Source organism: Heliangelus exortis, chromosome 1 (genome assembly GCF_036169615.1).
Source record: "Heliangelus exortis chromosome 1, bHelExo1.hap1, whole genome shotgun sequence".
Taxonomy (NCBI): domain Eukaryota; kingdom Metazoa; phylum Chordata; class Aves; order Apodiformes; family Trochilidae; genus Heliangelus; species Heliangelus exortis.
Genome location: NC_092422.1, coordinates 138,280,999 through 138,307,176, shown reverse-complemented (window position 1 = coordinate 138,307,176; position 26,178 = coordinate 138,280,999). Strand labels below are relative to the sequence as shown.

The following is a 26,178-nucleotide window of genomic DNA, read 5'->3' as shown; positions in this document are numbered from 1 at the left end:
TAATTGCAAATGCCATCATGCAAAATTTTGCATAAAAGTGGTGGTCAAAAATAGCAGTTCTGTTTTGTCCCATGTTTTAAATATTGACGAGATGGAGGATACAAGACCTCTTCAAGCTGGAGGACATTTGGTTGATGACTTTTACAGTTATGAATGTTGAGGTTTTCCCAGTGTTGGTCAAGTCATTCTGCACACAGGGAACAGGAAACCACTTTCCATTTTCTTTAATTTCTCTTCATTTCTTAGACAGCCTGAGCTTAATAGTGGCCTGTATTCTGAAGTGGTTCCAGATTCAATGCTCTTCCTTTTCTCAACTGTCCCAAGTAGCAAAGCACCTGAATTTTTAAAAGGTATTGTTGTCCTTTCTCAAATTCTGTTCTTAGTGAGTGAAACCTGAATTTTGAAAAGTTGTAATAAGAGGATAGCTTGAATCAGTAACATCTTGAGCAATGGCTTGATCTTCAGTGAAACTGAGTACCTGCAATCTTGAAGTTTTCTGAACATGTTATTGCAGCCTGAGGAGGTGTAAATTCCAATGGATTTACCTGTTGTGTGGTTTTCCTTCAAAAAAAACCATGGTAACCCCAGCAGAATTTGCCTTAAACCTCCCTCCTAGATTAATTCTTCTAGGCAAGGGCCAGATAATTTTTCTGACTCATTCCTGCAGCTGACTTATTATGTTATGGAGGAAAATCACAGGTGAGAATAGACACCATGGTGAGGAGGGTTTGAGGGAATGTCTGCCTGCAGTCTGCCTGCAGCCTGATCCCCACATTCCTTACAGAATAAATTTGAGCATTAGACAGGGTGCGGGGAAAAGTCCAGCTGTGAGGGTTCATATAGTATTGAATTAAAATGTTTTCCCCCTTAATAAACCAGAACTCCATGAAGGATGACTTTTTCCTGGCATATCAGGTAGCATATCAGTTTGCAGGGACTTCTCCCATCTTCACTTTTCAATTTTATGAACAAAAAAAAAAAAAAAAACAACCAAAAACAAAAAAAAAAACCAACCTAGGAAAACCACTCTTGCTTAAACAAGTTCATAAATTCCCAGCACTTCTTTCATCATCTGAATGACCAGGGGAAAAACACTATATAAAGAGCATTGAATTACTCTCATGACCTGCTCCTATGACTATGCTTTAAAATGAGGTGTTTCTCAGTTTTTTGATGAACACTGCAGGAATAATTGGAGACGTAAAGGGAGTATCACTTTCCAACATTCCAAAACAATTTTTTCAGCTGAAAAATGAATGGTACCTGTAGATGCTAGACTAAAAACAGACGATCCAACAATGAAAGTTATCCTCATTTTTTACCCCAGACAGCTGAGACAAAACAGATGTCACAAAAAGGAAAGGGAAAGGGAAAGGGAAAGGGAAAGGAAAGGAAAGGAAAGGAAAGGAAAGGAAAGGAAAGGAAAGGAAAGGAAAGGAAAGGAAAGGAAAGGAAAGGAAAGGAAAGGAAAGGAAAGGAAAGGAAAGGAAAGGAAAGGAAAGGAAAGGAAAGGAAAGGAAAGGAAAGGAAAGGAAAGGAAAGGAAAGGAAAAGGGAAAGGGAAAGAAAGGAAAAGGGAAAGAAAAGGAAAGGACTAATTAAAATCTGAAACATGTCACTAAAGAAAGAGTTCACACAGTAACACAGGTCATCAACAACAAACTCTTGTGAAGACTCAGGTTTTTTTATGGCTTGAAAAAAATACAATGGAGGAAACATAAATAGCCAAATTGTACCAGGAGCACGAGCATTTTGTTAAATATCAAGAACCTTTCATTAAATATCATACTGCCTCTAGGCAGTTAACAGTGGTTTCTAACACAAATCTTGTGTTGCTGCTTTCAACTCCTTGACCACAGTGCAATTTCTAGGTATGCATTATTCACACTGTACTAATAGGATCTTATATTAGTATCATTTAGACAAAGAGAAGGATGCAGGTTATTTAAGGAGGCTGGAAAGCATGCTAAGGAGAGTAGAGATGCAGAGAGAGAGACGGAGCTCAATCTAACAGTCTGGAAAGGTCTACTTTGCAATATCTTAGTATTTAGCTTGAATAATTGGGAAAGGAATAGCCTGGGGAGGTAAAACCCATTCTGAAGAGCTTTAAGTAGAAGTATATGCAACCTTTTGTAGTGTTGAAAAGCAAATTGAAAAAACCCAAGAATATTGCTACTGAAGTACAAGTTCATCCATCCTCCTAGGCTCTGCAAGCTCGTTAATATAATTGCATCAATAAGAGGGTACACTAATTATCATTAATACTGAAACTAGGAGAAAAGGGACTGCAGACCTTAGCTAAAATTGTGTTCCTTTGTTTTAAAAAATGCATATACAAGAGATTGTGGTGTTTTCAAAAGGCATAAAGTTTCTGATAGATCTCAGAAGACTAAAGATGAGACCCCATTTGCTATCAATTTCCCAGTAGAAACAACAAACCCTAAAATCAGAATAGCTGTGGATTGTACAGAGTTACCCTAATTGTTCCTGGACCTCAAGATATAACAAAATACATTCCATCAGACCCTTCTCCTTTTAAAATCTACATAGTTTCACTCTAAAAAGGGATGGTATAGACGAAATTATGACCAGCTATAGCTATAGTGATTTTGTCAAATCAGCCTAAACTTAAGGTTGTTTGAGTGCTGTCAGAATTTATTCTGCAGGTACCTTCCCCTGTGTTCTACCCTCTTCGTATTTCTGGTCTGTAGAAGAAGCCACTGAAGAGAATAATCTCCTGGAGGAAAAAACAGAAGACAGCAATGTGTAATGTAAGCACGGTTATTTTCCTAAGTCTTATGACTATATTAACAGTTATTATATATTAACAGTTCCAAGGGTTAAAAATGTGAATAAAAGAGACCTAATAGACAGACTCAAAATATTTGATTTGTATTTTATATGTACTATATACTATAAGTTGATGTTATAGATTTTAACACATATTATGAATGTTTTTATTAACTTTGAATTTTTAACACCCTTCTAGCATTTATATTCTGAGTTTTCCCATAAAAGCAGGAGTGGAAGAATCAGAACTTTCTTTTTTTTTTGTTATCTTGTTCACTTTTTGCTATTGAAAACTGTTCATAATGCAACCACATAATGTTGGGAACTACATCTGTGGGGAAAATCTTGTCATTTCATAAGCAGTGCTAGCATTGCCCATAGTAGTCCTCATACCCTGACATCACTATGAAATCTCTAATATGGGTGTTAAAGTTACTTAAAGTGCTATTTTTGTTTTAGAAAAAAACAGCCAGTTCAGGTCTAAGGCTGTGAATGATGCTGCCACGTTTTATTCGACTCCTGAGCGTGAAAACCTGGATCAAGCTGACATTGAAGCCAACAGCATCCCACAGGAGTTTCCATCAAAGATGTATTGTGCTTTATGAGGACCATGCAACTGGCTCAAATCTCAAGCAAGAAATTGCTAGTAAGTTAAGAACAGATGTACCTAATTTTGTTCTTATGGGGGAAAAATCATGGCCATTATATTAACTAATGAGGCATTGCACATGCACAGGTTAGAGCTGTTTGTCTTCCAGTTCCTATGTTTCTGACAACAGACCTTTATGTTGGTTTCTCATTATGTGTCAGTGTGTCTATACTGACACTGTATATTGCCTAAATTTCCCAGGTGTCATAGTTATTTTTAAAAACCATAGCAGGGAAAAGATACTACTAACCTTAATAAAAATTCACTTTTTGTTTTACTCTCTTGTGAAAATACCTAGCTAGCAAGGTATCCCCTACAGAGTTCTGTGTTTTGGGTTTTTTTTTAATCGTCTTTGGGAGTTTTTGGGGCCTGAATTTTATTATGTCCAACTTTAGGGATGAGTAATTATTACTTCAGCAACTATCAGTCCCAGTTCAGGCTTGATTTTACTGCAGTGAGTGCTACTAGCTGATGGGAAGAGAAAACCTCCATTAGTATATTGAAGCTTGTACTGAAGCCATTGAAATAGTGACCTGGTGAGCTGAGCTTAGCTCTGAACTGAGGCTAAGCCACCAAAGTCTTGGAAGAGCCATCTATGAAGAACTCTCAGTAATAGTATTTCTGAAGAGGTTTGACAATTACCTGCCACTATGATGTTCTCAGTGTTCCCTTTATTGCAGTGATTTCACAAAAATTCATAATCAAGGATTTAGCGATCTATTTGGCACTTGCACTGAAGAAGGACATCTCATCATTTGATTGCACATAAGGAACATCTGCCAAAACCACTCTAAATGTGAAGTTTAGCATCATTACAATTACACAGGTGGAGCCTTTAAAAGTGAAAACCAAATAATTTTAAAAAGTCAGACAACATTGTGATAAGTAGAATTTCTTCTTTGCTCAAACATTCAACTCAGATTTGTGCTGGTTGAATTCTACTGTGAATGCACTGAGTGTTCTCAGAGTTGCTCCCCACAATAGTAGTAATTCATTCTTAGGGGACTAGGTTAAGAAATATATCTTTACTTATATAAACATCATGACAATGAAAGGTATTGATATGAATTTAAAAATGTGGTTAGCAGAGTCTTATTTTTAGCTGGAAAATGGAATGTGTATTCAGCTCATAGGCAAATGATCAGAATGCTTTTAATTTTCCTGTGACTTTTCCACCGTGCTGGCAGTGCCACGAATTTGTCATCACTGGCTTGACACTAAGAATAAAATTGAGCAATTAAGTTAGGTGCCTACTAGCTGGCTGTCTTAATGAAGTATCAAGGACTGATTTGGTGGCATAATAAATACTACTTTCTCTACTTTTAAAGCCAGTCCTTTCACAGAGTAGTTAGGCATGTGGGTATAATACTTTGAGGAAAAAATAGGTATTAGCAAATAAAGTTCTTCTGGAGAGAAAGTAAAAAGGAAGTTTGCATTCTATTTGTTCAGTAATTTTTTTGACAGAAGTTTGAGACCAAATCAAAATGTCAATTTTAGTGGTTCTGTTTCAATGGAAGAACATTTTGTTTCAACATTTTGCTTTGATTTTTAACCAACAATTCATAGTGACAAAACCCCAGAAAACAGAATAAAAATGATAGGTTTTACTCAGCTCTTCAAAATAAAGTGCCATTTCATTTTGGCTTATACTTCACCCCAAACAGTAATACTGGTGCAAAATAAATATGTTGATTTAAATAGGAAAAAAAATTGTAATATTTTTATTACAACATTACAATTTATTGTAATTTTATTTGTAATTAAAATTTGTGCTTTTATTAAAATATTACAATATTTAATTGTTATTACAATTAATGCTGTAATAAAGCAGAATTTTTTTTACCAAAGCTCAACTATTTTATTTTTTTTAATATATAATTGACTTCATATCCTGAGTATGTAGGACTTCCATTCCCAAGACTGCCAGTACAAAAGAAGAAAACAGTGAGACAAGCCAACATACAAATGACACTCTTTTGACTGGTGAGGATCTGGAAAGGCCTGCTGTGTGGCATTATACTTGTGGATTTCAAACTGCAACATGCAGATGTATGCACATGAATAATTTTGAGCCCAAGAGCTTAAATCCCCTTGTAGAAAATAGAATCAGTCAAATGTGTAAAGTTACAACATGTATTCACAATTTGGTGACTGAAGTTAAAGGCCAAGTTCTGGGACACTGTCTTTGTTTTCAAATATCCTACATTTCTAGCACGTGTGTAAAAGAATAACTCTTCTGGGTTCATGTTCTCAGTTTGCCTTCAGTATACATCTGTAAGTCCTAATTTTTTATATGTACTTGATTACTTTAATACTAGAGAGTGAGGTATGAATGATTATTTTTGAACTCCACAGATTTTCTACTCTAATTATATGGTGGATATGTGACAATGTCTCTGTGGCAATACACCCACCATTGTGTGGACTTGAAATGAAAAACAGAGTGAGAAGGTACAAAGCTCTGAAGTGGTTGATTTCATTCTTTGATGCATTCACTAAATAATTTAGTATCACTAATGGAAATCTGATCTTAGTGCAGGAGAAGGGATGAGGGGCACTCAGTTGTCAGGGTCTGGCAGCTCAATAGCTTGTGAACAACAACGGGGCAAAAGGTGAAAAAAATTTTAAACTAGTGTTGGGTTCTCTTCTTTGCTTTCCTGGAATCATGTTACACCTTCCTGGAGCTGCTGATGCTGATGGCTAGGGAGAGTGAGAGAAATAAATTGATATTTACAGTGGATCTGAAATGAGCAGAGGAAGCTCAGCCAAAGCTGACCTTTTCACTTGTGCTCAAGGGGTGGTGGTTGCTTTTTGAAAAGAACAGACTCATTCTGCTTAGCAGTGGGACCAAAACCAGTCAAGTGCTTCTTGAGACCAAATTGCATACAACCTTGTCTTCTGACTTTGTAGTCTGAGTTTTAGAGTCAGAACTTCTCAAGGGCATTTTGGAAAAAAGCACAAACCCCTGCTAGAAGCTGAGGAGAACCAAGTAACTGTCTCCTTCAGGTGGCTTGTGAAATGACTGCCTAGAAGCTGAAAAACTCAGCTTCAAGGGGAAAATTTGTTTCTTTTCAAAGGAAAAAAAAAATCAGTGAGAGGAATTTTATTGTGGGCAGCATTCTACGTGTTGGCACAAACCATGACTACTGCTGAGAGCTTCTTTCCCCAAAATTGCCTCGAGCATTCACTGATTGAATTAAGATTCTAACTGGGATCTAATACTTTTGGATTGTTTATGAGAGCATTTGCATGTGGCATCAATCAGAAGTCCTTTATAAATTCCTATATCCCTATCCCTCACTTTTCTTTTTTAAAATAAAATACATTCTCCTCTCTGTTTTTCATTAGGTTGCCAATTTTTGTGTGGGTAGCAAAGAGGATACATGAAAATAGAGACTTGACTTCTACAGCTGCCAGTCCATTCCTCACCTCTGGTTTCTGACTGGGTTGGAACCCTGAGCAGCTGTAAACAAACTGAGGATTTTAAAGGTAAGTATCACTGGCAGTCTGCAAGCAAATTCTCCTTTCTAGGTTAGCCATTTGTCCAGATGAAAAAAGCAGTAATCAAAACCTATTTTTTTTCAGTATGGATTTGTCTATACATGACAAAAAAATGTAGATTAGGTTGCATTTCCAGACACCATGTCTGAAATAAAGCATTGCCTGGGAGACAAAATAGAGAAATTCTTTCAATGAGACTCTCCAACTTCACAGTTTTTTTAGTAATGAAAATATCCCCATGGCCAGCAAATGGTCCTAATTTATCTCCCATCAGTTCCTTTTCTGCATGTTGTACTGTTCTTCCTCACTGGGAACCAGCACAATAGGCACACTGGGGCTGTGATTGACATACAGTTCATGGCTTTTTCTTAACACAAGAAGTTAGTTACATTGGTCTTACCAAGGCTGTTATATTCACCTACTGTCTCACCTCCTTCTATGCCTTTTCAAGCTCTGTCTCAATAGCAAAGCTTCAGTCAAGAAATTCAAGTGTTATACTCTGTTATTATCAAAGGCATCAAATACAGAGGACAATTTGGGGAACAGAATATCTTGCTGGATTTGTACAGTGCTTATTGCATTGGAAACTTCAAGATGCAATTGAGAGAGAAATAATATTAGCATTAAAATACATTTACATTTTGTCAATTGAAAACTGAGACACGTTCTTTGTCAGTCATAAGTGCTTCAGACCACAATCTGTCCTCTGAGCAGCTGTGTTAAGTTTGTCTGCAGTTTTGTTTTGGACTTTCTGAATCAAAACCCAAGCTATATCACACCAAACTAGTTTCGGTGCCTGTAAGCTTAGTTTCAGGAACTGAATTTCTGAGCTATGGAAAACTAGGTGTGAAGAAAAGCTGTGAGTAAATTTGGTCACAGACTATCTATTGATTTCGCTTCTAAAATTTAATGAACAATAAGACTTCTAGTGTCATGCCACCTTTGGGAAAAGCAGCTGCTTTCTGCAGAAAGCTTCCATTGTTTTCTGAAAAGATGAAGACATTAATTTTCCAGTATTTTTTGCTAAGGCTCAGATTTCTGTAAGGAGAGGAAGAGGTCTCTTGACCCACTTTGATGCAATCTGTTTTGGTTTCAGTCAAGGGCAGCTTACAGATCATCTTTTGTCCTCTTTTTTACCTTCTCTTTGTTACTCAGACATGATTGACCACCTGAAATGTGCTATTGTGGTCATATGTAGAAACTGAGGGCTTAGAAAGTCGGTGACTACCAGGTGTTTTTTGATGGGAAGTGGTGCCAGGATTTGTTTGACAAGCTTTCAGGAAGGTGTAAGATAGCTATCAAGGATCCATCCAGATTTGCATAGCCCCAAACACAAAGTTTACTACAGGCTGCTCACTTCCACTCATCCAGCTGCTAGAAAGAACATTCTCTCCATCTCAAGCTACCCCTTTACACTGCAAATCAAAGTTGTTGTTTTAAATTACATCATTGTCATTAAATCTGCTGGTAGTGCAAACCCTGAACAGCCATGCCAGGGCTAAACACATAACTGTGTGATGAAAAGAAGATGCCAAGGTGTGGATGGAAGGGAGTAGTTTACTTTACTAAGAAAGACTCCAGGTGGGTGCAATTGCCCACGCTGGGACTAGCAGCACAGAGCTTTTCATTGTCACAGATGGTAGGTGTTAGATGATGCAATGTGTATGGTGCCAGACAAATTACTTTTTTAGCTCATTCCTCGGGAAACAGGAGAAGAATCTGAACTGGATTTCTGTGCAAACCTGGAACAGGAGCTGCAAGCTGCAACCCCAGCTGAGACCCGAGCAGTCAATGGGCTCAGTATTTCAAATCAAGGCAGGGGCTTGCTCTGGGGATGGGGAATTACAGAGAAATTGCCTGGAGTTTGGAACAAGTCCACTTAGTTTTAAATTAAGCCGCGAGCTGCGGAACACTCTTATTCAATGGATGTAATGAACCTAAAAGTTGGAAAAGGCTGCTCCTCAATGAAACCCTTGATATAACTCCAGCAACCACTACAACCAGAAGTGCTGAAAAGCCCTGACGAAAGTTGTTCTCATGGCACTTTCAGCTCAAGCTAAAAGCTCGATTTTTCGTTGTTGTTGTGGTGGGTTTTTTTGTTGTGGGTTTTGTTTTTTTTTTTTTTTCCCCATCCCCAGCATTATTTTCAGACCAGCACCGCCCCGGTTTAAGTGGCAAGCTAGAAGTCAGTGAGGCTAAAGTTAAAGCTCCCCACAACCAAACAGCCAAAGGCTACCGGGCAAAAGCTGTGGATGTTTGTACCGGGAAAGGTACTTGAAGCCCCGGCCAGGGGGTACCCCTCTCGCCCTCGGCTCCCCCCGTTATCCGCCAGGGGTGCCGTAAAGAAGAGGAGGGGGAAGTTCCTTGGGCTTTAAAGCCTGGTACCTCCTGCCCAGGCTCTCCCGCTGCGACGAGGGCAGCGGAGCGTCCGCCGAGTCCCGTCCGCCGGCGGAGTACCCCCGTCCCGCCCCTCCCCACCCCCCGGCCCCCCCCGGTTCCCTCCTCCCGACGGCGGGGGCGAGGCTGCCCCGCGGGTGACCCGCCCGGCGGGCGCACCCCCACCGCATCACAGGAGGGGGCAGCGCGGCCGCTCGCTTTGCCCCGCCGCCCGCCTGCCTCCTGCCTGCCTCCTGCCTGCCTCCCTTCCTTTCACCGCCTGGCTGCAGCCCGGACTCTGCCGAGTCAAAGCGCGGATCAGGTTCCCTGCTTCCTGTATAAAAATCTCGGCGAGAAATCTCCGGCGGGAGAGACAGACGGGGCGCGGGAGGAGCGGGGTGTAAGGCGGCAGCAGCAGCGCCCGGCGAGCCCGTCCGTAGGGAAGCGCTTTAAAGGACGCGCTGCAGCGGCAGCAGCAGCCGCTGCTCACCGGGGACGCCCACGGCTTGCCCGTCTCAGCTGCGAGAGAAGAGCCTTTCTCTGCCCCAAGTAAGTCCGAGGGGACGGCGGGGACTCCTGGGGTCCGCCCGAGGGATGATGCCCCTCGCACTCGCTCTCCCCAGCCCCGGCTCCGGGGGAGTTGCCCCAGCGGGGCTGCGCAGCGCCGGTCCCCCCTGGTCGCCTCTTGCGAGGCGGCGGGGTTGGGTGGGAGCCCGGACCTAGCGGGGTCACGGAGGGAACCCGAAGTTTCGGAGACAACTGCCCCAGGGGCAGGCGGGGAGCAAGGTCTGGGGGTGCCCGGGCGTAGGAGGGGGGTGGTGGGATCTCCGTGGTCCCCGTCGGACTTTGCCGGGGTGGTGGGGAGCGCTGCCGCTTTCGTGCTGGTGGCGATGGGTCGGTACTTGGGGTGTTAAAAAAGCCGAAGTAGGGTGAGAAGGAGAGAGGTTGCGGTGCGGGACGTGACCCAGCGGGGAAGGGACGCGGGAGTCCTCGTGCTGGTCCATTTGGAGAGGACAAAAGGGCAGCGGAGTGCGGAGTGACTCCAGAGCGGCAAACTCCCCCCCCCCCACCTCCAGGTCCCAGTCCCCCTGTGCCAGGAATGACTCGGGATGATGAGGTTAAATTGTAGCCTCAGACCGAGCACTTGAACTGGTATTTTTCTTGAGACTTAGCCTTCTTATCTCTAGTTTACTTTTGGTGGAAGAACTGAATCTAACAAGTGCTGATAGATGTATTTAAAACTGCTGTTGCTAGTTTATGTATCCTGTTTCATCTGGACGGGTGGGTTGGGAGAAATTCTGAGTTAACAATGGTAAAAATACAGTTTCCTCCTGTCGAGCATACAGATTATTCTGCATATGTCATGGTCTCCAGCATCGATGCTTCTAACTCTTTACCTTCCTTCACCCTCTCCTTTTAAAAAGTAGAGATTTTTCTAGGGAAAAATAAAAAATCAGTCTCAATTCTTTGGGAGCTCATCTGGTCCTCGCACATGTTCTAGTTGGGTGTTGCACCTCCTCTGTTCCACACTGCAAATGGTCTGCCCTGGTGGTGAATGTTGACTGGGCATTAGCCTTGTGGTATGCTCTGAAGGTGGCATCTAGGATGTAAACCCTAGAGGCTGGTTGGTTCTTAGGAGCATTGTGGAAATGTTCGTGATGTGCATTAAGTCTTTCTTTGTAAAATAAGCCTGCAGCTCTGGGTAGTGGTAGGTTTTTTTAAGTAGGTCCTGTTTGCTCGAAATGATTTGTTATTACACTGGGAGAATACTTTACCTGTGGCTCATCAACTCTTGAACTCTCTGCCATTTCCTTGTTTTCCCCTTGGGGCTTGATTGTTCTGAGCTTTTAGCAAAGTTCAGCTTTTTGGAAGAGAAATAAACTGAATACTGGGGAGGAGGATGACGAGGGAAGGGATGGAGATAGAGAGAATGGAGAGATATGGGAAAACTTGTTATAATGAATAGTGGTTTTTTACATTTTCTGGACAGTATGCCCGAGCTGGTCTGCAAAGCAAAATATATAGGTTTAGTTTGTTCATTTTTCCCCCCTTCCCATGTATTTCTGTTTTCTTCTGCCCCCCCCCCCCCCAAAAAAAAATTAAAAAAACAAACCAAAAACCCGAACTTTTGATCAAGAGAAAAGTGCAAAGGGAAAAAAGAAGCTAAAAATTGTGACAATTTTTGTTAATTGGCTGTAGTAAGGAAAATTCTGAGGTGAATGGCGAGGGTACTTTCTTCACTGGAGAGGACAAACCAAAAATAAAAAAAAAAAGCCAGCAAATAATCCCCTGCTGCATAGTTTAGTGACTCTCCCTCAAGGGAAGGAAAACGGAGTTTTATTGTACCTCTGTCTCCAGGCTAAGCTAAACTCTTTGGTGACTTGTTACTTAAAAAGCTTTGAATGAAATCGAAGGACAGAAACTTTCTGCATTTAGCGTACCCCAGAGCAAGCTCTTTGGTGGAAAAAAGAGAAGCCAGCAACAAATCTTTCAGTTACAAATCTCAAGTCTTTGTTTATAGTGTAGAAGTGGCCTAAGAAAACCAGATTTTTTTGCAATTATCCAGATGTCTATCACCACTTATTGGAGATGCAGTTTGTGGCTGAGACATCCTTGCCAGCAGAAGGCTGGTCTCACTGTGGGATTACAGAACAGTGCTGCTATCCCAGTGCTGTATGCCTGTATTCCTCTGTGCCAATACTGGTGCTGAGGACACTTATCTTATTCCTGACAGAGTTGTGCTGATGGATGTTTTGTGTAGATTCATCTGTCACTAACGTGAATATTATTACTTAGCTGACTTCCAGCAGTCACAGCTCCAGCAAGGTACTCCCCTGACATGTCCTATGTTTCTTCTCACTCATTCTTGGAATGGTTGTTCCCAAGTCTTCAGACAACAATTAAAAATAATCTTTTACAAAACTCTGAAAATGCACGTATTTAATTCTACTCCTTTTTATTTAGTGTGGTTTTGAAGTAGGGAAGATGTGGTTTATCAAGTGGTAGAGTGTAACAAGTGTTCCAGTGGCATTAGGAGATTAGGGATGGAGCTGGCATTGCTCACGAAACCTCCTACTCTGTTCAGACCCCCTCATTACCTACGCTCCCAACCACGGTGTTTTTCTGTGGGAACTGGTCTTTAACAATGTACTCTTTGCTTTGATATTTACAGCCTCTTGCTGATCAGTGTATCAAAAGCATTTTCATTTAGAGGATTCATTTCAAGACTTTAATTGAGGAAATCTCTTTGTTTCCAGCCTCTGTAATAAACCATTCAAAATGCTGTCTTTGAACGAACTAGGTCACTGTAACGTGCACACACAGAGTGATTCTCATCTGCTTAGGGTAGCCTGCATTTGGTCGACCCATATCCCTGGTGAGCTTGTCCCTGATTTATCCTTCTTGGACTGCCTTGTTCACAGGGAGCTTATGCTGAAAATTCACTGCTGGGGGTCATTCTCCATTCTTGGCATCTCTGGCAGCCTTAAGCTTAAATTGCAGCCTCATTTTCCGTCCAATCAATACCACTCTTATGTTGCTGAGTTTCCATGGTGCCCCCAATCTTCTGTCTACATATTGATGTCTGACAGCAGGAATAGCATTCTGTGTCTCTATATATACTTACTAAACCTGTCAAAACTATTTAGGGTCTGTCGCACTAATTTATATCCATATCCTGATATTATTTGTATCTGTTGAGCTTTGACTGATGGAACTCGCTGCAGTAAGGAATCAGCCCCAACAATGCACTCCAGGGATGGCTCAAGGGAAAGGGAGAAAGACTCTCTTCTAGAGTAGCTGGGGTAGTCTAGAATCCTTTGAGCACAATAGAGTCATTTTGAAAACATCCAAGTCTCAATGGCTCCAAGTTAATGCTTTGGAAATCATTCTCCATTGTGCTGCTCTGAATGCACAGAGGGTCCTCTCGGATGGAGCCCTGGAGGGGGAAACAGAAAAGTGGGCATTGTCGAGTGTGCACCATGTCTGTCTTTGAGGAGAGTTGGGAGAAATGTCAGTCAGTTGTCTCACAGCAACTTTCTTCAGCAGAAGCACTATGGAAAAATGAAATTAAAGGAGTTAGCAGTATCTTCTTTAATGTGGATGGTTAAATTTTACTGCAATAACAGAGCGCTGTAGTTGCATAAGAAACTCTATGGTGATGTCTCTCTAGACTGACACAGCAGCAACTAAACAAGATGAGAAAATGCATAGCTACTGTGTGTCATTCATTTCCTAGGGACTGATACCTGTTATTTATGCCAACATTAACAGATGCTAAATAAAGACCAGTAAGGCCAGTAGATTTTTTTTTCCCCCATTTAAATAAGCTTTGGAAACTGTTGATCTTGTATGGAAGAGAGGTGGTCTTGATCTGGAGAAACTCTTTAATCCCTCTAACTTTAACATGAGTTTGATCCAACCCATGAAATAAGAGTTGGCAGTCAGTATGGAATTTGCTGCTTAAAATTTTGTTCTTCGGTTGCCAGAAGAGCTGATTTTGTGATGCCAAGTTCATGAATACTTTTCAAACCCCCTTCAGGCTCCTACAGTCTTTTCACTAGTGAAAAGTAGACCTTTAAGACTTAAAGAGCCCTCTTGCAGGTGGGGTTTGACATAATGGTATTAAAATAGTTCAGTTCATTAGGTTTTCATCAGTGGCTCACCTTGCTGTGGTAGAAAGGGTCAGTAGGACTTTATCAAACTAGACACTCTCTTGGCCAGTATCTCACACCTTATTTTATTCCAAGGAACAGAATCAGTGAACCATTTAAAATATATGGCTCTACCTCCTGCAGTGTCACCATGATGATTATTTTTATTAAACTTTCTGATTTCCTTGCTTGCTTACATATGTGGGAGTGACTTTAAAAACTGTAGTTATCTTGCAGACTGATTTTTAATGTCTTTCAGGCCAAAGGTTGAGAGAACACAGCTGTATGCAGTTTCATGGGAGATGAGAAGGGGGAATGTGAGTACAGTAAAGAGCTAGATATATTACTGATTCAGGCAGGTGATTTCCAGCCCCTCTATGCCACCACTCCAAAATGCTTCTGCCCTTCTTTACTTTTCCAGAACAGCAGATTCAGGTTTCAATGTGATTAACCTCTAAAGGTGAGGCATAGAGCTGACTATATCTGAGGCAAAACCTGATTTCATTCCATTACAGAAAATGTATTACTATATTAATTTGAGCCCTAGGAGCATGTTGCTTGGCAAGTGCCATGGATTGGATGGCAGCTGCAATAGAGGGGTAAAGACTTTTAGAGCCGATGAAAATTGGGGATTTTCTGGTAAAAATAATCTCTGGAAATAAACAGTGCTTGGGGCTCCAAACCACTGCCATTTAGTGAACTGTAAAGTTCAATTTTAATCTGGACCTTCCTCCTCCAAGACCTGCCAGCACTATTTCAGAGTTCATTAAATATTTCACGAGAGTGTTACAAAAATCTTCCTCCCTCATTAGTTTCTGCAGCCATCCAGTGTAGCTTAGACCTTGCGAACATATCCTGTTAGAGTTGTAAATGATGCCATCGTCAAGTGCCTGTGGGGATGGAAGAGAAAGACAAGAAATTCTCTAATACCTCAGACCAAATGCTTGTTTTGGCACTGGTCCACAGCTAGCCAACAGTGTAAATGAAATCAAATTTCTTCCATTTTCAAACAGTATTTTTTGAGCAACTTACTATCTGGATAAGTTCTCCTTCCAGGAGTAAAGTTGGCCTGAACAACTTGGAGGAGAGAGGATGCTCGGTGGTCTCTTCTTTCTTTCTGCAAGCCTCTATGCACTTGGGCTGATTCTCTGTCTTAATGGTCCAGATGACAGTGAAGACAGGCACAGCACAAAGGATACTGGCAATGAGGTGGAGGTAGCCTATTTCTCTGGCATGGGTGCAAAGTTGGTCATGATCTTCCAAGCTTATTAAGGAAGTTAGACCACTCTGCTGTTGTCTTTACCATCAGACGTCGCTACCCACATCTGCCTGTTGCCTTAAGCTGTCCCTAAGGATTAGAAAGTTAAAATAAAACCCAGATAATTGTGCTCTGTGGGTACAGAAGACAGGAGGAGTTCTCTGTGTATTGACACAAGCAGTAACTATATATATATTAATCTGTGGAAGTCAGAGTGTCCCTGTCTGATTGCAAGAAATGAAAATAACTGAACTGGCTTCTCAAATTCTGTTCAATTGGGTATCAGGCACAAAACCTGTTTTGTTACTTTGGTTTTCTTTCTCTGAGCCATTCAAACAATGGCATTAGTTTCATAACCAACTAAAGATGATCTGACTATTGCATTTAAAGCTTCCTTGTTTCTGGTGGATCAGTAGCACAACAGATTTATTTATGTATTTATTTATTTTTTTTAGCTATATTTCTCACACATCACGTATCTCAAAGTGCAAAAGAGCCTTAGTAGTGCAGTGCAAATGTATGCACCCATCTGTAGCCAGCAACAGAAGGCTCACAGTCTGGAGTAGCTTTGCCTCCGTGACAGGAGCATCCAGAATGTGCTTAATATTGAGTGTAGGTACTTCTCACATCAAAAACTTTTTATTTAAAAATAACTATTTTGCAGGTGGTCTTTTTTTTTTTTTTTTTTTTCAGGTTTACAGCATGCAAACAAGGGTGGGAAGAGTGACATTGGCTCAAAATAACATTTCTGATACACTTCTAGGCACTTTGATGTTAAAGGATGGGTTGCTTAAGAAGTCTACTGTATTTGAAAGTGATAAAGGAAGGGACTTTGAAATAACCTTGGTAGAAAGATGGCAGCTCTAATATGGCTCTGGCTTTGCAGTGTTACAGCACTACGAGGTCTCTGTTTGGTTTTGGAAAACTGAACTTCTTCCATTTCCATATTGAGATCTTTTTCAGCACTCTTAGAATCATGTTCTTCCTGTCAAGCAGAGATAGTAAACATTAATTAATGTTTAGTGTTAATTATTAATCATTAATACATTCTCCATTATGCAGGCAAAGCTGATGCTTTGGCAACAGCTTCATCAGAATAAGGACTATAGAATCAGCCTAAGATATAAAAGGGAGCTCACCCCTTTGTTTTGGTGAGAAATTCTTCAAAATAAGACACAAGGAAGTTACAATGCTGGTAAATGGTTGTGGCTGTTCTTGCACTTTTTGCCACAGAATCTCATTGCTTTCATTGAAAGTGCCTTTGGAGTGAAGCACGTTTTAGTAGATTAAAGATAAATCAAAAGATTATTCTGATACCACGCCTTAAATCTGGTAGGAAACCACTTTGTTCCTTTGTTCTGAACAATAAAAATTAGGTGTTCAAAAGTAGCCACCCTACCCTATTAAGCAGAAATTGTTTGAACTTCTTGTCCTGCCTAGGACAGTTTTGCCTGGAAACCCAGTCCTCTATGGTAGTGGCTGAGCTTTCCTTGTGATGCTGATTAAAGATCCCCGAGATGCTCTGATTGCTTTCCAATGGCTTGTGCCACCTGACTTCATGGTTGCTTGGATTGCTGCCTTCCCAGAGGTCACAAAGATCTTTTTGTTTGTGCAAGAGTCACTTGCTTTTATTAGAAGCCTGCCTGAGCGCAGCAGATATGCAGTAGGGGCTGAGGGGCGGAACAAAAATCTACCAGCTTTCCCTTTAAGTCCACCAGATAGGATTTTCAGCAGTCTTCTAAAAACACTGCAGGCTTTGATTCAGGAACTTCCTGTCATTTCACTTATTAAATCCTCACTTACCTAAGCTGTCCCTTCAGCCCACGTTTCTTGTCTGGTTTGCGCGTTGTCAGATGCTTTTGCTAATCTCTGGAGTTGATGTTTGCTGAAGTGATTATTTGGCAGAAGCGTGTGAGCAGGCATGTGTGTGATTGCTGTTGGCATGGCAGGATGAGATGGCATTAGCATACTTGCTCCATGCTGCAGGCCTCCCCCTTCTAGGCTTACTTTTTGCAGCAAGGGGACAAAAAACCCCCAAACCTAAACCTAACAAACCCAGAAGAACATGGGGTAGCCAGTTATGGTGATCATCTGGCCACTTTGACCAAAGACCTGCATAATTCACAAGAGCTTGAATTTTGCTCTCATTTTCCATGTATTATTCAACCTAAATAGATCACTCACCAGCAGAGGATTTATAAAGAGCTGCAGGGATTATAAGATGCCTAAATGGGGGTATCTATATGGAATCTAGTTTGCAGGATAAAGAAGTGCTAAAGAAGAATTGTCTGGCTCCATTCCCATCGTGTTTCTTAGCTCAAGAACCTGTCTTTAAATGGGACATGGAGTTTACTTTATGTTTGGAGTCAGTGAGTGACTACTGGAATTATAGGTAGATGTATTTTAAGAAGCATCAGTCTCTTCTCTCCATCACTGGTAATTGGAGTTGTTGTCTTTGCACATCTTGTGAATTGAAAGAGATTTATGGGCTTTGAGTTGCCTCACTTAAAACAGTGAGATTCACTTAGACATAAACATAACAGTGCATGGGGAAACCTTTGCTTGATCAGTCCTTTGATTTTTAAGTTTAACACAGTAGAAATAAAAATCTCTAATGATACAGTATGTGTTCAGGTGCATGCCCCTTATGAGTAGGTAGGGGTGAAATCTCTTGTGATAAGTTTTATAGCAGTACAATTACCATGGGGTCCTTGGTGGCTTTACTTGGTGTTTTTCTGGGCAACTATTTAAGCATTTTTAACTACTTAATTTTTTTTTTCTTTTGGTGAAAGTCAAACTATTGGCTAGCTGGTTTGCTCTTCCACTTTCCAGTGTAAACTGTCAGTCCATGTTCCTAACTCTCCATGGTATGGGCCTGGGCATAACCTCTTCACGAAACTGAATCTTATTTGACTGTCTGGTGCTGAGAAAATTCTGACTTTATCCTGTGTGGTGAGAGGTGGAGGTTGCTGTCTTCCCACTGGGATCATCTCTTGAGTTTACCTTTGAAAGAAGAAAACTTTCTGGCTCAACGTCTGAAATGGTTTTGCAAAGCTGTCTGGAATCAGAAATGTGGGAAAGTGGGGAACATTTTTTCTCCCTGTCCCTAAATACCTGCAAAATAGGTCATGTTTACATGATGAGAAATATGAAGTTCAAAAAGGGATGGGAATGAGAAGGAAAGTGGTTGAACTCCTTGCTCTTAAGTATAATTTCGATTTAGAGGAGTTATTTTGAGACTGCTTTCACAAAACTTTTATAGATCCTTTTAGTGTTTTGCATCTGAGATAAAGTTTACTAAAACCTCTTTATATAGCATGATGTGCCACATAGTTCTGGCCTTTCCTTGTCGATTTCTTTGTGTCCAAATTCACAAGGATGGGAGCTCTTGAGAATGGCTGGAAATTGAATCCTGCTATACAAGTAAAGGACTAAAGAACAGAGGTAGTGCAATACAGCTATCGCTTAGTTTATTTAATTGCTATGTACTATAGTTTAGTTTGAATTATTTATGGCTATATCTGCAAGGAAGTAGTCCTTTAAATAAGAACCCTTCTTTCCTGTGCTAACCACAACTGTAGGTTGAGTGGATATGGAGACTGCCTTTTTAGAGAGAAAATATGAGGTGTTGACACTTAATCCCAACATTGTGCTTAACACACTCAAGTCAAAAGCGGGTCTCTGTTTGGAGAAATTTCCCAAACTGTAGGGAAATGTATCAAAATTATGTTATCTAACTTCAGGCTCTCCAGTTGCACAATGCATACCAGAAATGACAAGTTCACATCTTTCTGTATCGACACTTTCATCATGTGCAATAAGGCTCTAATTCTTGTTGGGATTTTACCAACTGAGATTTCTCAAGTAATTCGAGGTGGGAATTTTCTTGTCTTAGATAGGAAATTCTGAAATAAAACAAAACAAAACAAACCCGAAGCAGGAGAAATCTATGAAGCATAAATTGTCTAAGCCAAGAAAAACTGAGGTTGGAATGTTTCGCATAAGACTTATTGAAATTGAAATTTTTGAACTACTGAATGCAAAATTTCTGTACCAGGTCAGTAAAATGCTGGTGTGTATCTGAACTCTTAACATTAAGGGAATGGAAACTTGAGCCTACATATAAGAGGGATACATTTGCTACTGTAAGCTCTTCATCATGTTCTATGTTGTCCACGTGATGCAGTTCATTGTGACATTTTTATCGTGACAATGTCTTAGGAAGAGTGGTATAGTATACAAAATTGGGGTATGAGGAGCATTTCCTCAAATTTATACTTTCCTGATCAGTTTACATTTTTTCAAAATATACCTTTGAAAATTAGAATATAACTTATATGTAAAAATGTAATTTGATTTTAATTGTAACAATAGTAAAAACATTTGTAAAAAATGTAATTTGTAAATTATTACAAAAATATTTGTAGAAAAAATGTTTGTTTACAAAATAATTGTAAACAGTTGTGATAATTTATAATTGTTATTTACTATTATTACTACTATAACTAGAGAACAGAATAAAAGTGGAATTTTGGTTCAGTTTTTTTCCTCAAGACTTGTGCATGATCTTTTAACTTGCTCCATGGGACATGGTGTTTGGGATTTTATGTATTTTTTTTTTTCTCCCTATACCATTATAGCCTCTGTTTCAAAAGACATTTCAGCAATTTTTCAGTGTTAAGTAGACCCTTAGGCTCGAGTAAGTATAGTTTTCACTGCCTGATGCAGTATGTGATTTGAGTCAAATGAAAGGGGTATTTTTAAAAAATCTCATTTAGATCTGTCTTTTATTCCACCAGATTTAAAAAAGTGTTTTTAAATTTTTATTTCATTTTTAATTGTCTAAAAACTTTTGGAGCAGCAGAACTCTGAAGATGTGGTAGCTGATCCCAGGTGAACTGTCCACTCCGTGCAGCCCCTCCTACTTCTCTGATTTTCTTCTCTAATTTCTCAGCTTCCTGTCCAGTCCCAGTTTTGTGACCTTGCAAAGCTAAGCTGTTGAAGGCTGCTGCTGCTTGTATAGCAGAAACTACATCAGGCTGTGCAACAGGTCTGGATTTTTCTAATACAGGGATCACTCCCCATGAGTAGCAGCCCAGTAGTGCAAGATGGGAGAGTGGATGGGAGAGTATGGGTCAAGTTCTGTAAAAACAGGTTTATGTGGACTGCTCTTTGCAATAGCCTTCATCTTCCTTAGCTTTAAACATGCATATATAAGCAAATGATTTTTCCACAAAAGGATAAGCTGGTTTCATTTTGAAGGTATATTTCCATAGTCCTGAATAGCTATGGTTTCCTTAATTCTGAATTCATCTGACTGGGATGTCCTTATTTTCATAACCTCAACTTCTCTTTGCTGTAGCCTTTGTTCTATTTAAATTGTGTAGTAGGTCACCTTTATAAATAGTACACATTCTCTCATGTTTCTTATTTTTAGGGGCCTTTTACAGCCAGTCCCATGCTATGTTCTAAATCAACAAAATGTTTCAGCCACTGTTAACTGGCAGCACATTTCATTACCTTGTTTTCAATTCTTTCTTTCAGAGTCTTCATAAATGCAATTGATTGATAACACTGATCCTAGGCTGAACTTTGGGTGCTACATTTCCTCTTCTGTAGGAAGAACTGATTATTGTTCTTACCCAGTGATTCTTGGTTCCTTGACTAATATGCAGTGATAGGACCTTACCTCTTTTCTCAAGATTACCCAGCTCTCCCAATAGCATTTTTCAAAGTCTTTGAAAATCCGAACAATTTACATTTAGTGAAAAATAGCTGGGATAAGTTTTTACAGGATTCTTGTCAATTACTGAGGAATGATTTATCATTGTGAAAAATGTACTTTTCTAGACTCTTTTAGTTTCTGGGGCTTCTGTTTCAGGCTAGCTGGTTTACACCTGCCTTTGGCTGATTTTTTTTAACTCTGGAAATGCAGTTCAGTGCAACAGAATTTCTTGAATTTTCTTTTTTCTTTTTTTTTTTTTTAATTTACTTTATTTTGTTTTTCCTAACTCCATCTGGCAGTTCTGCCTTGAGTTCTTCCCTTGAATCAGATGATGTCATGGGTTTCTTTTCCCTGCTTTGAAGTGAAAACTGAGGCAGAGAAGCTGTTTAACCTCTGTCCAATCTCTTTTTTTGCCCTCACTGACTTCTTTGTGTCATGGTAATCTGTCTGCAGGACCCACTGGCTCTTCTGGAGCTTCAGATTCTCATGTACTTAGGGAACCTTGTTACTTGTCACTACGTATTTACCTCCTCATTCCTCAACCTTCCTCTTGGACTTCTTCATCTCCATTTTGCAGCTCACCTGCAAAATGGGTTTCCATTTTCTGTCTCCTCAAGTTATTTTGTGAGTGAACACATTCTTAAACAACATTTGAGGTGTCCTTTTGTTGCTGTTTTATGTTTGGATTGGGGTTTGGGTTTTTTGGGGGTTTTTTTGTGTGTGTTTTTTTTTTTTTTTCCTCTGATGCCAGGAGTATCATCAGTGATTGCACTTTGCCATAATTTCGAAATATGCTTGCTGATTCCTTGCATGCTTTGTTAAAGGAAGACTCACAGGGAACAGAAAGAAGTGACTCCCAAATACCATGCTGCTTGAAGCCTGGTCCTATTAGGACTGGTTATGACCTCACAATTTTATCATCCATTATGATCATGTAGTAACTTTGGGGTGAAGATTTCAATGCAATATGTTATACATATAAATATATCTATAGAGTATCTATAAATATATATAAAATATATTCAAACTGAGGCAATTTTCCCTTTGGAAATTAGTCCAGAAAAGTAGCCATGTCTAATTCCTGAATAATTATTTTCCATTGTTTGGTACAAATCCATTGTAGTCTTTCCTTCTGCAAGCTTCAAACCAGCTGCCAATGCATGAATTGGTTATGCTGACCAGAAAACGTTTATAAAAATTATCACATTTTCACATTTCTGTAAAATGGTAAAGTTGTTATTTGAACACTATTTTACATCATCCGTATCTAGTCTGAATTGGAGGCTTGTGTTCTACCAGAGACCATAGCTCAGTATTTGTATTCTACCAGAGATTGGAGTGTAGAATTTGTAGCTGGAAACATTCCCTTGCAATGCCCCCCTGCAAGGAAATGCTTGGTGAAGAGAAGCTGAAAAGTCAGATTTGTACTTACAACTTCTTCCTCTTTCTTACTTGGTGTGTGTGCAAGTAAAACTCAAGCTCATGTGATTTCTCCTTTTAGACGAATCTCCTATAAGCAATTTAGCTAAAGGCCTGACCTAACATCCATGAAAGCATCTAAATACTTACATAAATATATAGATTCATTGTGATTTAGATTGGCAGTATAATTTGTCATTAACACTTTTTGTGTTACTGCCTTCTTTTGATTAACACTTGAGCAAACTGTGCTCCAGGAAACTGTTTGTGATACCAGAAATTCAAGTTGATTGCACTCACGTACATCCAATTTGGTGCTCTGATGCTTTCCAGCTGTGGTAAATGGACAACTGTTTGAAAACAAGTATCTTATCAGAGTTGGAATATCTTGTGAAAACTACTCATTTTCCCTTAAGTCTGGCTGTGTTAAATTAGTCTGATGGTGACTAAGTCTCCCTGCATCTGGCAATGAATGTTTTTAATATTAACTTCTCATAGTAACACACTTCTAAAATGTCTTTCATTTAACTCCTAGAATTATTCATACTCTGGGCAAAATTGATGCTTCCCTCACAGTTTCTATTATGGAAAATCAAGGCTCATCAAGTTGAGGTTACAGATAATTTAGGGGTATTACCTTGTATGTAATGAATCCCAAAGCAAAAAAAAATTTTTTTTAGTGGTATCAGCCCTTTGTTTCATCCTTAATTTTGGATCTATCTGGCATGATTAGTGGTGGTCAGGGTTTGAACACCCACTTGGGTGCTTGCTTCTCAGCAGGAGATCAGGACCAACTCCTTCTCCAGGTTGCATCTCTGTTCACAGAATGAGGGATACAGGGGGCAGCAGTGTGTTATCACCAATTGATGTCACAACAAACAATCTCAAAACCTCTCTGCATCTTTTTTTTTAATATTTTGATGCAAGCAGTAGAAAATCAACGTACACAAGCATATGCCAAGAGCAGGAAGGGAAGACTAATGGATCAGGAAGACAGAAATGAGTTTCTGTATTTAACAGGATTTTTTTCTGTGTGCTAGTGGAAAAAGATTTATAATAATGATTACCAATCACAGAAGTAATTTGAGCACTTCTGTAAATTCATGTCTTTAGAGAAAAGGATCTATAAAGGAATATATAGAGAGGAAGAAGGCCATTATGAACCTCAGCTAGGCAGTGTATGCAGTCATTCTGCATTAATTTTTAGTAATCAAGAGTGTGTAAGTTAGACACAACATTTCCATTTCCATATAAGCCTGTTAAGTGGATTGGGCTGGGCTTAGGGAAGAGTTCCTTCCTCTTCTTGATGAGCTCAAGTGGCTTTTATTCAGGGTGCTATGAATGGGCACAAGGGTTTAGTGCTCCTTGTCATCATGTGAGTTGCCTTACAGCTTTTTAAATGACACATGCAGCATCCTGAGTAATAGAAGCCAGCCAAGGCTGTGGTTGGCCTCCTTCTAATGATGGTGCTTTTAGATCATTTGCTTACAGTGCCTCTGAGCATGGCGATTGAAGGGGGAACAACTAGTAACTTTTGTTTAAAACACTGTTTAGGTGGGAGGAGGAGAATAGCATGCCTGGTTTTAATGGTAATCCACTGTGTGTAGCCTTTTGAGATGAAATAACTTGACCTTTCTTAATACAGGCTTGTGTTTCATATCCAGTGGCTATTGCTGCACAGTGAGGGGATCTGGTGGAGGAGGGAAGAGAATAAGTTTGTGTGTTGATCAAAGCTCAGTGGAAACGTTTTTGTCATACCACAGGTAGAAACAAAGACCAGTAGCCTCCTGGGACTGGAGAGAGCCTTCAGCTTTGGATGTTGGGTCTATGGGATTTGAGAGCTCAGTTGACACAGCAGTGTCGTATTAGCATGCTGATAATGCTGGTGTACTCTGCTGCTCTGGTGTTCCCACTTCCCAGCTCATGAAGGATTCATGGCATTGCCTTATGCTCTGCCTTTCTGTACGTGAGGTTTGCAGGGGCCCCACAGCTCTGGGAGGTCCCGGCATAGCTTGACATTGATCCCATTTCCCTCCTTCCGTCTTCACTTGGTGGACCAGAAAGCACATGTGTAGAGCTTGCAAATCACAGCAACAGAGGTCCCAAGGCTAGTGAAAATCAGAATAATCCTGAGAAACCGGGCAGTTTCTCTGCAATTGGAAGAGTGTTTCACAGAGAAATGAAACATGATGTTCTCTGGGGTTAATGAAATGCGCACACGTAAAATTTGGCAACATTTGGCTGTAGAATAGGAGGAGAAGGTGTGACAGGAGTTTCTGTACGCTGCCGAGGATGCTGAGTGTTTTTCTGCTAACCCAGCCTCTCCAGGACATCTGAGCTCTAGTCATGGTTTGTATGGGTTGCTAATAACTTTGATGCACGAGGACTAACCAAGTGGCTTTCAGGCTCAACACATTTTGGCCTAAGAATTGTTTTCTCCAAGTGAGAAATGAGTGCAGGGACTGGAAGATGTTTGACCTCATTTCATGCTACTTCAGCATCTGCCTCTTTGGAGGCTGGCTATTTTAAGTGGAGACCTCTCACAATATTTGGGTTCAGCATTTGTGATTCCTACCACATCTGCTGTAATTATCAAGGCAGATGAAGATGATGTCCAAGAAAGGAAAGAAGGGGATTGCAAAGTGCTCTAAACCTGAGGACAGAGAACATCTATGATGTGCTGTGACAAACCAACGCAGGACACACTCAGAAGCATCCCCTGCCTAATGTTAATTGTAAAACCAGCTGAGCTTCTGTGCTCTTACACCCTTTTCCCAAGGCCAGCCTTGAGATGGCAGGCAGATGGGGCAGTGAGGTTGGGATGAAGGGCTTTCCCATTGTGGGCATAAGCGGATGCTGTGGGTGGTGTTTAAGAAGTGCTGGCAGTGTGGTGGTGAGTACAGTGACACAGATGACCATGTGGCAATGCATAGGTTTTTTTTCCTCTTTCTGGTTAGAACAGAAGAGGGAATGCAGAGGAGGTGCTGTGGGATAAGACACACAGTTTATGGAAGTCCAAGGCAAGAGAAATTAAATGGTGCAACCCATTTGAAGAGCTGAGCATGGGAATGTTGCATTTCACTTGTGTGCAGCTACCTTGGTGTAGCTAATGGTATTTAATGCTCTGTTGTTTGTTGGTTTGTTTTGGTTTTCTTATTTATTTATTTATTTATTTAAAATCTTATTCATGTATGTAGTACCTCCCTAGGAACTAGAAAGAGCACAGGGCAGTTTGCATTTGACACAAACAGATTTATTCCTGGCTGAATAAGCTGCTCCTGCGATGCTGTGGACCTCTTCCTAAGCAGGAATGCCATCATGGGGCTTCCATGGAAATCTGGTTTTCTGTGTCATACTAGCAATTCAAAAGATTTCAGCTTTTTAAAAGCTGGTCATGATCTGGGTCCATTTCTGGGTACCCTCCCTTGACCATTCTAACTCCTTTTTTTTAATTCACAGCACCTGAAGCTTGAGGAGAATCCCATAAAAAATCTACATGTAGTCTCTGGATTCTTTACTGCATACACAGTTCAGGGTTTCTCTTGCATACCATGGGGAAAAAGAAAAAAAAAAGCTATTGCTGACAGAAAATGGGCTTAAAAAGGCAAGAGATTGAAAAAGGTGTACATTAAGCTCCCTTGGATGTAAGGCCAAGTGGGTGGAGAATCAGACTGCAAGGGAGATCAGAAGCAGAGCTCCTTCAAAGATGACTCTCCAGGCAGGTGAGGAACTTGCTGGTCTGATGGCAGAAAGTTTGCAGACTGTTTTAGGAGGTTCGTGTTAAGGTGCTCCTCAGAAGTCTGGTTGTT

The 26,178-nt window shown here is 40.4% G+C and overlaps 1 protein-coding gene across 1 annotated transcript in view; it reads left to right on the top strand.

The window, feature by feature from the left end:
- The first annotated feature begins 3,284 nt into the window (after positions 1-3,284).
- PTN (pleiotrophin) overlaps positions 3,285-26,178 on the top strand; it is an 83,468-nt gene continuing 60,574 nt past the window's right edge. Inside the window, exons 1-3 of the mRNA XM_071738691.1 lie at positions 3,285-3,435; positions 9,078-9,209; positions 9,336-9,864. Coding sequence (XP_071594792.1) covers positions 3,285-3,435; positions 9,078-9,209; positions 9,336-9,864 — 812 coding nt within the window. The remainder of the gene's footprint in view (positions 3,436-9,077; positions 9,210-9,335; positions 9,865-26,178) is intronic.